Below are 14,050 nucleotides of genomic sequence, written 5' to 3'. Positions count from 1 at the left end.
TGTTGTTAGGGATGTGAGTGCAAGTGCCCATGGGGGTGAAAGGGCCCCCAATCCCCTGGAGCTGGAGTTACAGGCAGTTCTTAGCCACCCAATGTGGGTGCTGGGAACCAAATTCTGATCCTCTGGAATAGCGCGAGAGCTCTACCCACTGAGTCGTCCAGCTAGCTCCTCTCAGGTAATTTCTAAAGTTGGAGTAAAAGCCAATTGAGGTTTTTCTTTTTCTTTTCCTTTTCTTGTTTTTTGGTTTCGAGAAGAGGGTGCCAAATCTCATTACAGATGGTTGTGAGCCACCATGTGGGTGCTGGGAATTGAACTCAGGACTTCTGGAAGAGCAGTTGGTGCTTTTAACCTCTGAGCCATCTCTCCAGCCCTGACAGGGTTTCTCTGTGTAGTTTTGGTGCCTGTCCTGGATCTCGCTCTGTAGACCACACTGGCCTTGAACTCACAGAGATCCAACTGCCTCTGCCTCCTGAGTGCTGGGATTAAAAGCGTGCGCCACCACCGTCCAGCTGCCAGTTAAGATTTGAAGGCTGGCCAGATGGCTCATCAGGTAGAGGTACCTGCCACACAAGCCCGGTTACCCTAACGTGACTCCTGGAGCACATGCGAAGGTAGAAGGATCTGAGAGAGCGCTGTCTCTGTAGAGCTGTCCTCTGAGGTCACACGACACTGAGCATGCACCGTGAGACACCTGCACCACTGCAGTAATAAAGTTTTGAAAACACAGAAATATTACCCAGATCTCCGACCACAAGTGTTGTATGGATTACTATTTGTTTTGTCTTTCTTTAGGAGAGTCTGGGTCTTAATCACTGTTCTGTTGCTGTGAAGAAACATTATGACCGAGGCAACTCTTAGGAAAGAAAACATTTAATTAGGGCTGCCTTACAGTTTCGGGGTTAGTCTGTTATCATGACAGGAAGTGTGGTGGCATGCAGGCAGATGCTAGAGCAGCAGCTGAGAGCTACATCCTGATCTGTAGGCTGTGAGAGAACCTGAGCCGGGCAAACCCACCCCCAGTGACACTCCCTCCAACAAGGCCACACTGCCTAATCCTTCCAGTCCTTTCAAAGAGTTCCACTCCCTGGTGACTAAGCTTTCAAATAGATGGGCCTCTGGGGGCTGTTCTCATCCAAACACCACAGTCTGCCACAGTTCAGCTTTGGACTAAAGTAACATCTTTAGTCCAATGATTTCCCAACATGCTCTTCTTTTTTTTCAAGGTGAAATTTTGTTTAGAACTATACTACTTAAGATTAGAATGGGAACTTTTAGACAGCTTAGTGGTCAGTGCCTATAATCCCAGCACTTGGGAGGCTGAGTCAGGGGGATCATGAATTTGAGGACAGCCTGAGCTACCTAGGATACCCTATCTCTAAAAATCCACACAAAAAAGATGTTTTTTTTTTTTGTTTTTTTTTTTTTTTTTTTGTTGTTGTTGTTGTTGTTGTTGTTGTTGGCTTTTGTTTTTTTTTTAGCCTCTTCTCCAGCAGTTCTTTCTCTGGCCTACTTGGCAACCTCAAGGCACCCAGTTTGGAAACCACTGACATAACATGACTCCATTATTTCTCACAAAGGGATCAAATTAGAGCCAGGACACAGAGGTCACATAGCCAATAGTGTCAGAGTGCACATGTGGCCCTCTGCAGTTCTGTTCTTCTGCCCTGTGTGTCCCTTCCTAACTATCCCAGCTCTGCAGACATTTCATACTTCCGGTTAGGTAAGTTTTTGACTCACTGGCTGAAGAGAAAGGGGAGAGCATGGTCAAGAATCGGAAGCGAGCAAAAGAAGGCCGCTGTGTGCAGATGTGTTAGAAGAAAAGTCCTGGAGGATCCCAAGGAGTTAGACATAGAATGATACAGAAAAATTATCAGCATAGGGAGCCTAGAGTCAGGGAGGACTCAGTCCTTCCCACCCCACCAAGTGCCAGCTGTGACCACAGGGGCTTTCTGTTTTCTAGTGCAAGGGACAGGGGCAGTCAGTAGCTCCTCCATGCAGCTGGCCATTAATGAACTGGAAAGAGTCAGGTTTCACGTGGACTAAGTGTGTGGTCCAAAGCCTCACTGTGGGGAGCGTGGTGTAGGGTCCTGGCAGATAAATGTGAATTTTTCATTTGGACCTTTCAGCTTATGTAGTTTGATTGTCAAATGTCTATGAAGTCATGCTTACCCACTAAGATGTATGCTGGCTAACTAGATGTTAATTTAAATACATTTTTGTACGTTAATTTTTGGTAATTTCCCTAATTGTGTTTCCCTGGACATACTCAAGGCAGGATTGCAGGGTTCCGTGTTCTCGTACGTTTGTAGACCTTGTAGACAAGCAGCACTATGTGTGGTAGTCAGAGCAGGAAAGGCTGCTGGCATGTCTGGGTCGGCCTCCTCGTCCTCAGGACCGAGGTGCCGTGCCGAGAGAGGTGCCTGGGGTGCAGGGCGGCACTCGTTCACTGCTGACCCTGGCAGCGGAGCTGCTGACTCACGTCGTTGCTCTTAACGCTGGATGTGCTCTGGGTGACCAGGCACAGTGAAGGCGAGAGTCATCTGGGCCTTGGCTGGATTAAACTGCACGAACTGTTGTTCACACCTGCCCGTTCCGTGACTTCCATGCCTGCTAGGCAAGCTCTCTACCACAGCTACCACAGCCTCCACTGTGCGGATGTCTGTGATCACGTGGGCTTGACTTCGGCAGAGCATGGTTGCAGTAGATCGTGGTCGCTGTGCTTCCCTTAACCCTCTCACACACGCTTGCTTTTATTTCTTGTTCTAATTGTAACTTCATTTTGCTGTGTTAATTCATTGCAGGCACCGAGCAGAGGGCAGACTTGTACCTGGAGGGGAAGGACCAACTCGGGGGCTGGTTCCAGTCCTCCTTACTGACAAGCGTGGCCACAAGGACAAAAGCACCTTTCAAGTAAGTCTCCCCTCTCTGCAAAGGGAGCCTGCTTTGACGATCCTCCGAGTGCCTGCCTGCTGTGCCACACAGGCTGGAGCCACGGATGCACAGGCCAGCCACTGGCTAGCTGGAGCGCTGCTCTTCCTGGCTCTGGGGTAGGGTGGTCACTGAGTCAGCGTTGTCCAGAAGAGATGCAGTAAGGCTGAACGATGCTGGGTTCCTCTGCTGTGTTAGGTGCAGTTTGTAAGAAAGTTCCACAGGTTCCTCTTGTGTAGTCACAGTGGCACATGCTGTAATCCAAGCACCCTGGAGGCAGAGATGGGAGGATCTCAAGGGTAGCCTGGGCTATGTGCAGACCCTGTCCCAAAAAGAACAACAAAAAGCAAACAGAGTCAACACAAGAAGAAAAGAAAAAGGGAGAGATGCCGCAGTGTGAGGCGTCTGTCCCTGTGGAGCGGGTTGCACCTCCTGGAAGTTAAGATGGCGTGGGGTGGAGTAGCTGGGTAAACTGTAGAGCAGCGTCTTCAGTGATGCGGAGATCATCCAGAGTGCAGAGAAGGACAGGTAAACTGTAGAGCAGCGTCTTCAGTGATGTGGAGATCATCCAGAGTGCAGAGGAGGACAGGTAAACTGTAGAGCAGCGTCTTCAGTGATGTGGAGATCATCCAGAGTGCAGAGGAGGACAGGTAAACTGTGGAGCAGCGTCTTCAGTGATGTGGAGATCATCCAGAGTGCAGAGAAGGACAGGTAAACTGTGGAGCAGCGTCTTCAGTGATGCGGAGATCATCCAGAGTGCAGAGAAGGACAGGTAAACTGTAGAGCAGCGTCTTCAGTGATGTGGAGATCATCCAGAGTGCAGAGGAGGACAGGTAAACTGTAGAGCAGCGTCTTCAGTGATGTGGAGATCATCCAGAGTGCAGAGAAGGACAGGTAAGCTGTAGAGCAGCGTCTTCAGTGATGTGGAGATCATCCAGAGTGCAGAGAAGGACAGGTAAGCTGTAGAGCAGCGTCTTCAGTGATGTGGAGATCATCCAGAGTGCAGAGAAGGACAGGTAAGCTGTAGAGCAGCGTCTTCAGTGATGTGGAGATCATCCAGAGTGCAGAGAAGGACAGGTAAACTGTGGAGCAGCGTCTTCAGTGATGTGGAGATCATCCAGAGTGCAGAGAAGGACAGGTAAACTGTAGAGCAGCGTCTTCAGTGATGTGGAGATCATCCAGAGTGCAGAGAAGGACAGGTAAACTGTAGAGCAGCGTCTTCAGTGATGTGGAGATCATCCAGAGTGCAGAGAAGGACAGTGTGGCCTGGGGAGGATAGCCTGAGCTCGGCTCCTGCTGTGGGACCCACAGTGACTAGGGACCGAAGCCCCGCTGGGGTGGAGTGCAGACACTTGCTCATCCCTGCCCCACCCGGAGCAGAGTGCACTTGGAAAGACGGTTAGACAGTAGCCTGCACTCCTAACCCACCCCGACAGTTGGCTCACCCGTCATTTCCGTCACTCTTACAAACCAGACTGCAAGCACTGTTTCCCTTCCTTCCTTCCTTCCTCCCTCCCTCCCTCCCTCCCTCCCTCCCTCCCTCCCTCCCTCCCTCCCTCCCTTCCTCCCTTCCTTTCTTTCCTTCTTTCTTTCTTTCTTTTTCTTTTTCTTTTTTTTTTTTTTGAGACAGTTTCTTTGTATAGTTTTGGTGCCTGTCCTGGGTCTTGCTCTGTAGACCAGGCTGGCCTCGAACTCACAGAGATCCGCCTGGCTCTGCCTCCCGAGTGCTGGGAGTAAAGGCGTGTGCCCAGCAGAACTGGTTTTCTAAAGTTGTCTTTTTAAAGTCAGTTTTAAGGAGGTGGTCTGCCCTGCTTTTTGTACATTAGAGGCCTGGAAATGCTCTGATGTACAGAAAATAGAACACCTATTTTGCTGTGTTTAAGTAGAAGATTCCTTGCTTAACAGCTTGATACATGAATGCTGAGAAATGGCCTTCACCCACAGTCTGTCAAGACATATCTAATGATTAAAATGATCCTTCATGCTGAAGTCACTTATCTTTCTTAGGACAGTGATGGTTCATGGATTTACACTCGGAGAAAAAGGAGAAAAGATGTCCAAGTCCCTCGGGAATGTCATTAATCCTGACATTTTCATCAATGGAGGAGAAGTAGGTGTCCAACTGAAACTCATTTTGTTGGGTGGCCAGGCTCTTACATTAGCAATCCAAGACCAGAACTGTCTCTGACAGGCCCAGGATATGCCAGGGCAGGTGGCCTAGCTACTCAGGAGGCAGAGACAGGAGGGTTCGTTCCTTGAGTTCAGGAATTCAGGGCAAATCTGGGCCAAGAACAGCACATGGTGTTGTGCATGTTTAGAGGCCTCAAAGTGTCGGGCTTTATTACGTGAAACTACAGTTTTATAATTAAATGGAAGTTTGGGAAAAAATGAGATTGCAAATTCTGAGTGTACATTATTATATTACTTTAAAGATGTATACACTTTAAAGTAAGAATGGCCGTCAGATCTGGGGTGGCCGATAATTTAGGGGGCAGGTTAGAGTTGCTGTCAGGAGAGAAAGCCATGGTGTGTTGCCCCTTTCACATCTTGTAGTCACTGGGTTGCTGGAAGGTAAGGAAAGGGAAACCAGCGCTGCACTCGCCACCTCCGGGCCATCCTGAAGCCGCTGTGTGTCTAATCCAGATGTCCTGGGCACTGGGACAAACCTGGGCCTCCTGTCTGTCTTGGACCGGACTGTCTCACTCGCCTTTTCAGATACGGCCTGCTTTGTGGTGGCTTTGCTTGCATTGGAGGGGAACTTTAGCTAAAGCCTTTGTTTTTCTAATTAAATATTTATGTTAATTCACAAACTCCTCTTGAAGATCAAAATTACAAAGGGAAAATCTCACAAGTGCTCATCAGATAGCCTAGTCACTGTACACCATGGAAAGGCAGAGTATTCAGTTTGCTGCCCGCACTGAAAGCAGGTCTTATTTACAGTATCTTAACCCTCTGCTAATGGAGGAAGCGTGATGGAGGAGGAAGCTCTTACATGTTGTTTTTCAATGAAAAGGATCAGAGCAAAGAGCCTCCCTTTGGAGCTGATGCCCTGCGCTGGTGGATAGCTGAATCCAACGTCTTCACTGAAGTAACCATTGGCCCCTCCGCACTCAGGGCTGCTAGAGATGACATCAGCAAGGTCAGACCTTCTCCTTGAAAGTTTATGAGACGTGTGTGAAAACAAACTACGCGTGACCACTTTTAAATACTCTGTGTTAATTTGTTTAAAATAGTAATACTAAGAAATGTCCGTGTCTTTAAGTCTGATTAATGTATAGACTATATCATAAGCTGATGTAAAGTTATACTTTATATACTTACCATGTACTTTGCAAGTTAAATCCACTTACCTTTCTTTTTACTTGTGAATCATGTGAAATAACATAACCATCTGTGAATAAACACATGAGCAAAACAGACTAGGGAAGAGTGGTTTATCCTGAAGGTTAATGAAAAACTCATCCAGTGGTTGTTTCTCTATCAAGTTGGGTGTTCGCATGAGAGGTCATTTGTGCCTCTGCAGTCTTGTTTAGGAATAACAGGGTTTAAAAATCTCACTAAGAAAATAATAGAACTTGAGCCAGGCGGTGGTGACACACGCCTTTAATCTCAGCACTTAGGAGGTAGAGGCAGGGGATCTCTGTGAGTTCGAGGTCAGCCTGGACTACAGAATGAGTTCCAGGACAGCCAGTGTCTTGGAACACAGAGAAACATGGTCTTAAAAGAAGGGGGGAAAAAAATAAAATAACAGAACTTGGGGGGAAATGAACAGTTGTAAAGTAACTTTGGTGACTTGGAAGTCTCATGACTTGGCTTTAACTGTGTACTTTCTTTTATTGTGAATAGCTTAGAAACACACTCCGCTTTCTCTTGGGAAATGTGGCTGGTTTTAACCCGGAGACCGATTCTGTTCCTGCCAAAAACATGTATGTCATAGACCAGTATATGCTGCACTTAATTCAGGATTTTTCGACAAAGGTCAGTATACAGCAGCCGGCTTTGGCAAACAGCAACATCAGCACCTTTTCCGTAACTTTTAGTGGACGGACCTTGTAAACCTAGTGCACCCTAGAAAGCACACTGAAAACTAGGCTCCACACAGTTCAGAGTGACTGGGATGAAGCGTTTTCACATCTTTGCTGAATTATCACATTTTTACATTTAATTAGTGTGTGTGTGTGTGTGTGTGTGCGCGCGCGCGCGCGCGCGCGCGCGCGTGCGTGTGCGCACACCAGAATACCTGTGTGGAGGTCAGAGGACGGCTTATGGGAGTTGGGTCTCTCCTTCCACCCTGTGAGTCCCAGGGATCCAGCTTCGGCTGTCAGCCGTGAGAGCGGTGAGAGCAGCCAGCTTTCTGCTATCACATTACCTGCTATCTGCTCAGCTCACCTGCTGAGCTCTCATCGTCCCTTCCCTGGCCTCCTAAGACGGCAGGAGTCCCTGGTGAAGACCACAGGCCCAGGCTCCCTCCCGGTCACAGCAGACTCTCCAATAAGGAGCAGAACCGCACTGTTTGGGCAGGTGTGTCCCTCAGGGCAGAGTGACTCTCCTCTGTCTCCAGAGTCCTCGCTCCTCTGTACTGTGTGTGTGTGTGTGTGTGTGTGTGTGTGTGTGTGTGTGTGTGTGTGTGTGTGTGTGTGTGTGTTGGCGAGGCCTCAAACCCTCGTGCCTCTCAGTGCTTCCTTGCGGGGACTCTGCCCCTGTCATGCATCTCCTGGCTTCAGTGGCTGTCTGGAGCCTTAGCGCAAGCCTCCATTTCCCTGAAAAGCCAGCACCATGAACAAGAGCCACACTGTCAAGTTCTGCTGTCAACTCGAGATGTCTCCCACCACAGCTGTAGCTGCCTGTGTGTGTTCTGTTGGTAGAGCTCAGGAAAACACTTCCCTGCATGGTTGATTTGTGCAGGGAACCCTTTTGGTGGAATTCTCAGTTCAGGCTCTCTCAAATGAAATTGTGCATCTATAAATTGGAGCTTTCAGCGGCTGGGGTTGTGGTCTCAGGGCACCTTTCTTACTGTCCCAGTGAAGAACAGGAGTGTTCCCTTTAATGGTGCTAATCTTTAACAGTTACAGCTGCTGCTTTCTCTGCATGGAATCTCGCTCAGGTGCCTTTCCTCACCAACTGCACATCTCTCATAGCTTTGTGCTGTCTGTCGTAGAGGTGACTAACAGCAGCAGACTGAAGCACACAGCGTGGACGCTATGCTGTCTTGATGTTTCCGCTCCCAGACAACTTATTTCTTCTCAGTTTAGCCTCACCTGAGTTACCAGGACGGGGGCTGGAGAGATGGCTCCGCAGTTAAGAGCGCTGGCTGCTTTTTCAGAAAACCTGGATTTGATTCCCAGGATCCATGCGGTAGCTCACAACCATTTGAAACTCCAGGTCAGGGGACCCCACTGCCTCTTCTGGGTCTGCAGGCACCAGGCACACAGGGCATACACACATATGCAGGCACAACACCAGAATATACAATAAAACAAATTCTAGGAACTCACCACGGGCAGAGTACGGCAGATTCTTCGCCCGAATGTCACACGAATGACCTCTAGGCAGTTTCCAGCAGAGTCCTCTCTGAAGCCTCATGAGTTGGGTCTCCGTTGTCCTCTCTTTTCTTGCCATTCTGCCTTCCAGAGTCCCACCACAGTGACCCATTAAACGTTCCAGCTTCCCAAGCTCACAACTCTTCCACATCTCTCTACAAACCCTTCCAAAAGCTTCTGAACCGGAACAGATTTATCACAACTGCCCCCCGCCCCCATTTTCTATATTAGTTACTTTTCTGACATCTACCAGACAAAAGCACCTTAAGGAGAGTTTATTGTGTATTTGTTTATTTGGCATGGTGGCGTGTGTGTATGTGTGCACCCGTGCATGTGTGTCCTTCATAGTGCACACATGGCTGTCCAGGAATGGTTGTGGGTCCGTGTTAATAAATAAAGTTGCCTGGGGGTCAGAGCTAATAGCAGGCCATAGCAGAAACTGGGTAGTGGTGGTGCATGCCTTTAATCCCAGCACTTGGGAGGCAGAGCTAGGCGGATCTCTGTGTGTTCAAGGATACAGCCAGCATGGAGACACACGCTGTTAATTTCAGTACCAACCATAGAAGACCTGGAGGTCTGTACAGACAGGCAGTGACGAGGAGGTCATGTGGTTGGGCTTACAACCAATGAGAAGGCAGAACAGAAAGTCTATAGAAAGACAAACAGACAGGAAGTAGGTCTCTTGCTGAGGAAGATAGCAGCGGCAGTGAAGGGTAAGGTTTTTAGCTCTTAGCTATCTCTTTGACCTCTTGGGCTTTCATCTTTGCATTGGCTCTGTGTTTCTTCTTTAAGAAGACGGTTACATCTACAGGTCCGTTCTCTGTCCATCATGTGAGCTTCAGGGACCAGATTCAGGTTCTCCAGCCTGGTGGCCGGTGCCTTCGCCTGTCGAGCCACCTCACCAGTGGGGAGGGAAGAGAGAGTCTGTCACGGCTGGGAAGACACGGTGACATTGTGTCTGCAGTCAGGAAGAAGAGATTATGCTGGCACTCCACTTCTTCTTTTCTCCTTTTTATTCAGCCCGGGGCCCCTGCCTGAGATCTTGCCACTCATGTTCAGGGCGGGTTAAATGTCTCTGGAAACACTATCATGGACACGTTCAGACATTTATCTGCTTGGTGGCTCTAAATCCTGCCCAGTTGACAGTCACATGAACCATCACACGTATGAAACAGTTTTCGTTCCCAGAATCGGACATGTCTTGCTTCTGTGTATCCTATGGCAGAAGCATACATGCAGATTTTCACTAAAAAATGGATGAGAGCATAAGTACTTAAGAAGTCCCTGGCTGGCACCTTCTGTTCTTTGCTGTTTTAAAAATGATTTGATTTGAGCCAGTGAGATGACTTGTCTGATAAAGGCATTTACCCCAGAGCCTGATGGCTTAAATTTGATCCTCAGAACTCATGGTGGAGAGAACCAACTCCCAAAAGTTGCCCTCTGATCTCCATAGTCATGTGTGCGCGCGCGTGCACGCACGCGCACACACACACACACACACACACACACACACCATACACACAAATACAGTCATGCTGTATAGCCCTGGCTGTCCAGTAACTTGCTATGTAGACAAGACTGGCTTTGAACTCAGATCCACCTGCCTCTGCCTCCCTGAGTGCTTTAAAGCGTGGACCACCACATCTGACCTAAAAAAAATAAAAACCTTAAAAGTGGTGTGATCCCATTCCTTCAAACTCACAGGCGGAGGAGTAGCTTGGTGGTGGAGAGCTTTCCCAGCATGCACAAAGGACCCTGCGACCCCTCGTCAGCCTGGTAGATTTAAACACCAAACTGGGCTGGGACGACAGTCTGGTTGGTAAAGAGGTTGCTGTACAGGCCCGAGGGCCTGAGTTTGATTTCTGGAGCCCAGATGACTTTTAAAAAGTCAGGCGTGGCACGAGCTTGTATTTCAAGTGTTGGGACCTTGAAGACAGGTGGATCTTGTGGCTTACCAGCCAGCCAGAGGAGCATGTTGAGGTCCAGACCAGGGAAGAGACCTGTTTAAAAAGCAAGGTGCATGGCTCCTGGCTCGAGCTTGACCATCCACACACACATGCACCTACACATACATGAACATGCATGCTTACACAAAACAGGCATTTAAACATAAACTCTCCTTTCCTTGGTATATATTCTGCTGCCATTTCCAGAGTAGAGCAGTGATTATTTTGAGTGGTTGTGTCTCTAGAATGACATTCTCTGGTATTCTTGTATTCTTGCTTCTGTTTTGGAAACATTTTTTTTTCTTTTTTCATGTGTATGTATGCGTGGTATGCATGCATGTGTATATGCTTGTGCAAGTGTGTATGTGCACACACTAGCGTGTGTGTGTGTGTGTGTGTGTGTGTGTGTGTGTGTGTGAGAGAGAGAGAGAGAGAGAGAGTGTGTGTGTGTGTGTGTGTGTGTGTGTGTGTGTGTGTGAGAGAGAGAGAGAGAGAGAGAGAGAAAGCAAGCACAAGGCAATACTGGTCTTGTGCCTCATTCTTTGAGGCAGGTTCTTACAGTTAAACCAAATCAAGTCAAATGGGCAGGTAAGATGGCTCAGCAGGAAAGGGTGCTCGCTGCCAACCAGGTGACCCGAGCTTAATCCCTGGGACTCACACAGTGGGAGAGAACCAACTGCAGATTGTCCTCTGACCTCCACATGTGATCTGTGGTTCATACACAAATAAATGTAATAGCAAATGTGTGAAAATAACAAGAAAAGTGAACCAATAAACAGTTTATTTAAAATTCCAAGGGCAAGTTTTATAAAAGGGAAAGAAAGCCCAGAGCTCACCCCGTGCTGGTTTTGCAGCCAGTGTGCTTCAGGGATCCTGGCTCCACGTTGAGGCTGGAATCACAGGCATTGCCGGAGGGAGGCCATGGCCACCAGCACTTACAGAGTTCTGGGCATCCATACTGTACTTGCCTGTGCAGCAAGCGCGGTGGCCGAGCCGTCCATCTCCTGAGATGCTCCTGCAGGGAGCTTGCTTCCCCATGACGATGCCTGTTTTCATTACTCATCCCAGACCCTACATTTCTCCTGCCTTTGTTCTCTAGGTTACTGATTCCTACAAACAGTACGATTTTGGGAAAGTTATCAGGCTGTTAAAAGCATTCTACACCAGAGAACTGTCCAGCTTCTACTTCAGCATAGTCAAGGACAGGTGAGTGTGACTAAGCACGCAGTCCTCAGCAGCGTCAAGGATGCAGTGGCTACATCCGGGATCTGGGTCAAGTCTCACATGTGCCCTGCCACTTACCAGCTTCGTGTTTGGGGCGACTTAGAGTGCGATCTCAGTGTGTCTGAAAAATGAGGAGGGTAATACCCATCCTTCTAGTCCCAGTACTCGGAGGCAGAGGCAGGAGGCTCTCTGAGTTCAAGACCAGCCTAGTCTACAAAGAGAGTTCCACGCCAGACCGAGTGGACTTGGTGACTAGTCTGGCATGAGCTGTCAGCCCCAGCCTGTCACACACCTCAGTGGCTTTAGCATAGGCTTTATAACTCATGCTCTTTTCCTGAAAACCCTATGGCATCATTGGAGATGGGAGTCATTTAAATGTTGTCAGTTACTCTATTGGCTGTATACAAAGACAGTGATCTAGACTGTCGTCTGCCTTAAAGTCAGAGGAAACGGGTACATCTTGAGAGTAGAATGGGATAGGAGAGAAGTTGTCCAGAACCGATGTGAAGTAGATGCGGTGCTAGCGGTGGGTGTGCCCAGGCTGGGGCAGTGTGCCAGCTGCTTGAGCAAGCTGTTCTTCCAGGCTCTACTGTGAAAGCGAGAACGACCCCAAACGGCGCTCCTGTCAGACCGCATTGGCAGAGATTCTGGATGTGTTGGTCCGTTCTTTTGCCCCCATTCTTCCTCACTTGGCAGAAGAGGTGTTCCAGCACATCCCCTATGTCAAAGGTAAGGACAGCGTGTTCTGCACAAGAGGGGCCGTGGCCAGGGTTGGCCTGGGCTTTAAAAGGTGTCACACAGTGCACTTAGAGTGTCACTGGGACAGATGCCTTTTGGTCATTCAGTCTGCTCTGTACCTTCTCACAGGAGTCAGGGCTGTGCCTTCCGAGATAGATTAAGTACTTGACAATATTGAGAAAAAACTTGTGCTTAAATGTGTTTATAATGTTCCAAAATGTATTTAAAGCTGTTTTGTTTTTTGTTTGTTTTTCAAGATAGGGTTTCTCTGTGTAGCTCTGGTTGTCCTGGAACTCACTTTGTAGACCAGGCTGGCCTTGAACTCAGAGATCCACCTGCCTCTTACTCCCAGGTGCAGGGATTAAAGATGTGAGCAACCCCTGCTGGGCTGTATTTTAAGCTGTATTCAAGCAAAATACAATGCTTTTTAGTGAATATTTTCATGTTATTTTTTTTCCTCTCCTGATTTTATTTCCATAGAAAACTAGAACTTATGGGGGTATTGGGTGGGTCACTCCTAACCTCATAGCAGGAGGAACAACTGTTCATACTTCTTCGTTTTTGAGACTTTTATGTTGATGGTTTATAATGTGATCCACCTTTCACTCGTGGACCCTGTGAACAGCACACTTGTTCACTGAACTTCACGTCCTATGTAACAACCCTTGTCTCTAGTGAATGGAGTCTCCATTGGTTAAAGCTTATATGCTGTCTAGACCATGTATAACTTGGTTCACTTTCTTTTTTTAAAGAACCCAAGAGTGTTTTTCGAACTGGGTGGATTGATACGAGCTCTATCTGGAAGAAACCAGGACTGGAGGAGGCAGTGGAGAGTGCGTGTGCCATGCGAGATTCCTTTCTTGGCAGCATCCCTGGCAAAAATGCTGCCGAGTACGAGGTTACCATTGTGATTGAGCCGGGACTCCTCTTCGAGATCATGGAGGTATGCGTAATGGTGGGAGCGTTGAATCTGGAATCGCTTTCTGTTCTCAAATGTTTAAGACCTTCTATCAGTGTAGAAACTAGGATTTTAGTCTTGCAACACTGAACCCGTCACTGTCCCCTGCTCTGAACTCATGACACATGCAGGGGGCTGTTTAGGTCAGTGCCAGATGTCCTCGGCAGTAAAAACCAGGAGTTTTACACTGAAGGCCTGGGTTTTGAAAAATTTTGTCCATCTGAATCATATCCCAAAAGTGAGTTCTCAATGGGCAGAGGTGGTGCTCGCCTTTAATCCCAGCACTCGGGAGGCAGAGGTAGGTAGATCTCTGTAAGTTTGAGGCCAGCCTGGGCTACAGAGCTAGTTCCAGGACAGCCAGGGCTACACAGAGAAATCCTGTCTCAAAAAACAAACAAACAAAAAAACAAAAAAACAACCAAAAATAAGTTCTCTTTAATTTCATAAGAACCACAGACAGCAAATCAACATATTTCTCCAAACTTTCCTCATGTTTTAAATTCCACAAGTCCCATCAGAGTTTTCTTCGTGGGCCTCTTAGGGACTGATTGGCCAAGTAGCAGGATGTTAAGTGTTGAGCCTTGTGTTAGTTTAAATGCTTTTTTAAGAAGTTCTATTACTGTCAGTTTGGGGCTGAAAAGGTGGCTCAGCAGTTAAGAGCACTTGCTAATTCCGTGGGGGACCTGGGTTCAGTTCCCAGCACCCATCTAGTGGCC

The 14,050-nt window shown here is 48.0% G+C and overlaps 1 protein-coding gene across 1 annotated transcript in view; it reads left to right on the top strand.

Moving 5' to 3' along the window:
• Positions 1-14,050, top strand: part of Iars2 (isoleucyl-tRNA synthetase 2, mitochondrial) — a 46,214-nt gene that overhangs the window by 29,843 nt on the left and 2,321 nt on the right. The window contains exons 15-21 of the mRNA XM_006972061.4: positions 2,802-2,910; positions 4,936-5,038; positions 5,942-6,067; positions 6,775-6,906; positions 11,514-11,620; positions 12,222-12,367; positions 13,129-13,319. Coding sequence (XP_006972123.2) covers positions 2,802-2,910; positions 4,936-5,038; positions 5,942-6,067; positions 6,775-6,906; positions 11,514-11,620; positions 12,222-12,367; positions 13,129-13,319 — 914 coding nt within the window. The remainder of the gene's footprint in view (positions 1-2,801; positions 2,911-4,935; positions 5,039-5,941; positions 6,068-6,774; positions 6,907-11,513; positions 11,621-12,221; positions 12,368-13,128; positions 13,320-14,050) is intronic.

Source organism: Peromyscus maniculatus, chromosome 11, assembly GCF_049852395.1.
Source record: "Peromyscus maniculatus bairdii isolate BWxNUB_F1_BW_parent chromosome 11, HU_Pman_BW_mat_3.1, whole genome shotgun sequence".
NCBI classification, from domain to species: domain Eukaryota; kingdom Metazoa; phylum Chordata; class Mammalia; order Rodentia; family Cricetidae; genus Peromyscus; species Peromyscus maniculatus.
The sequence above is the reverse complement of the archived record's forward strand: the minus strand, read 5'-3'. Positions and strand labels throughout refer to the sequence as shown.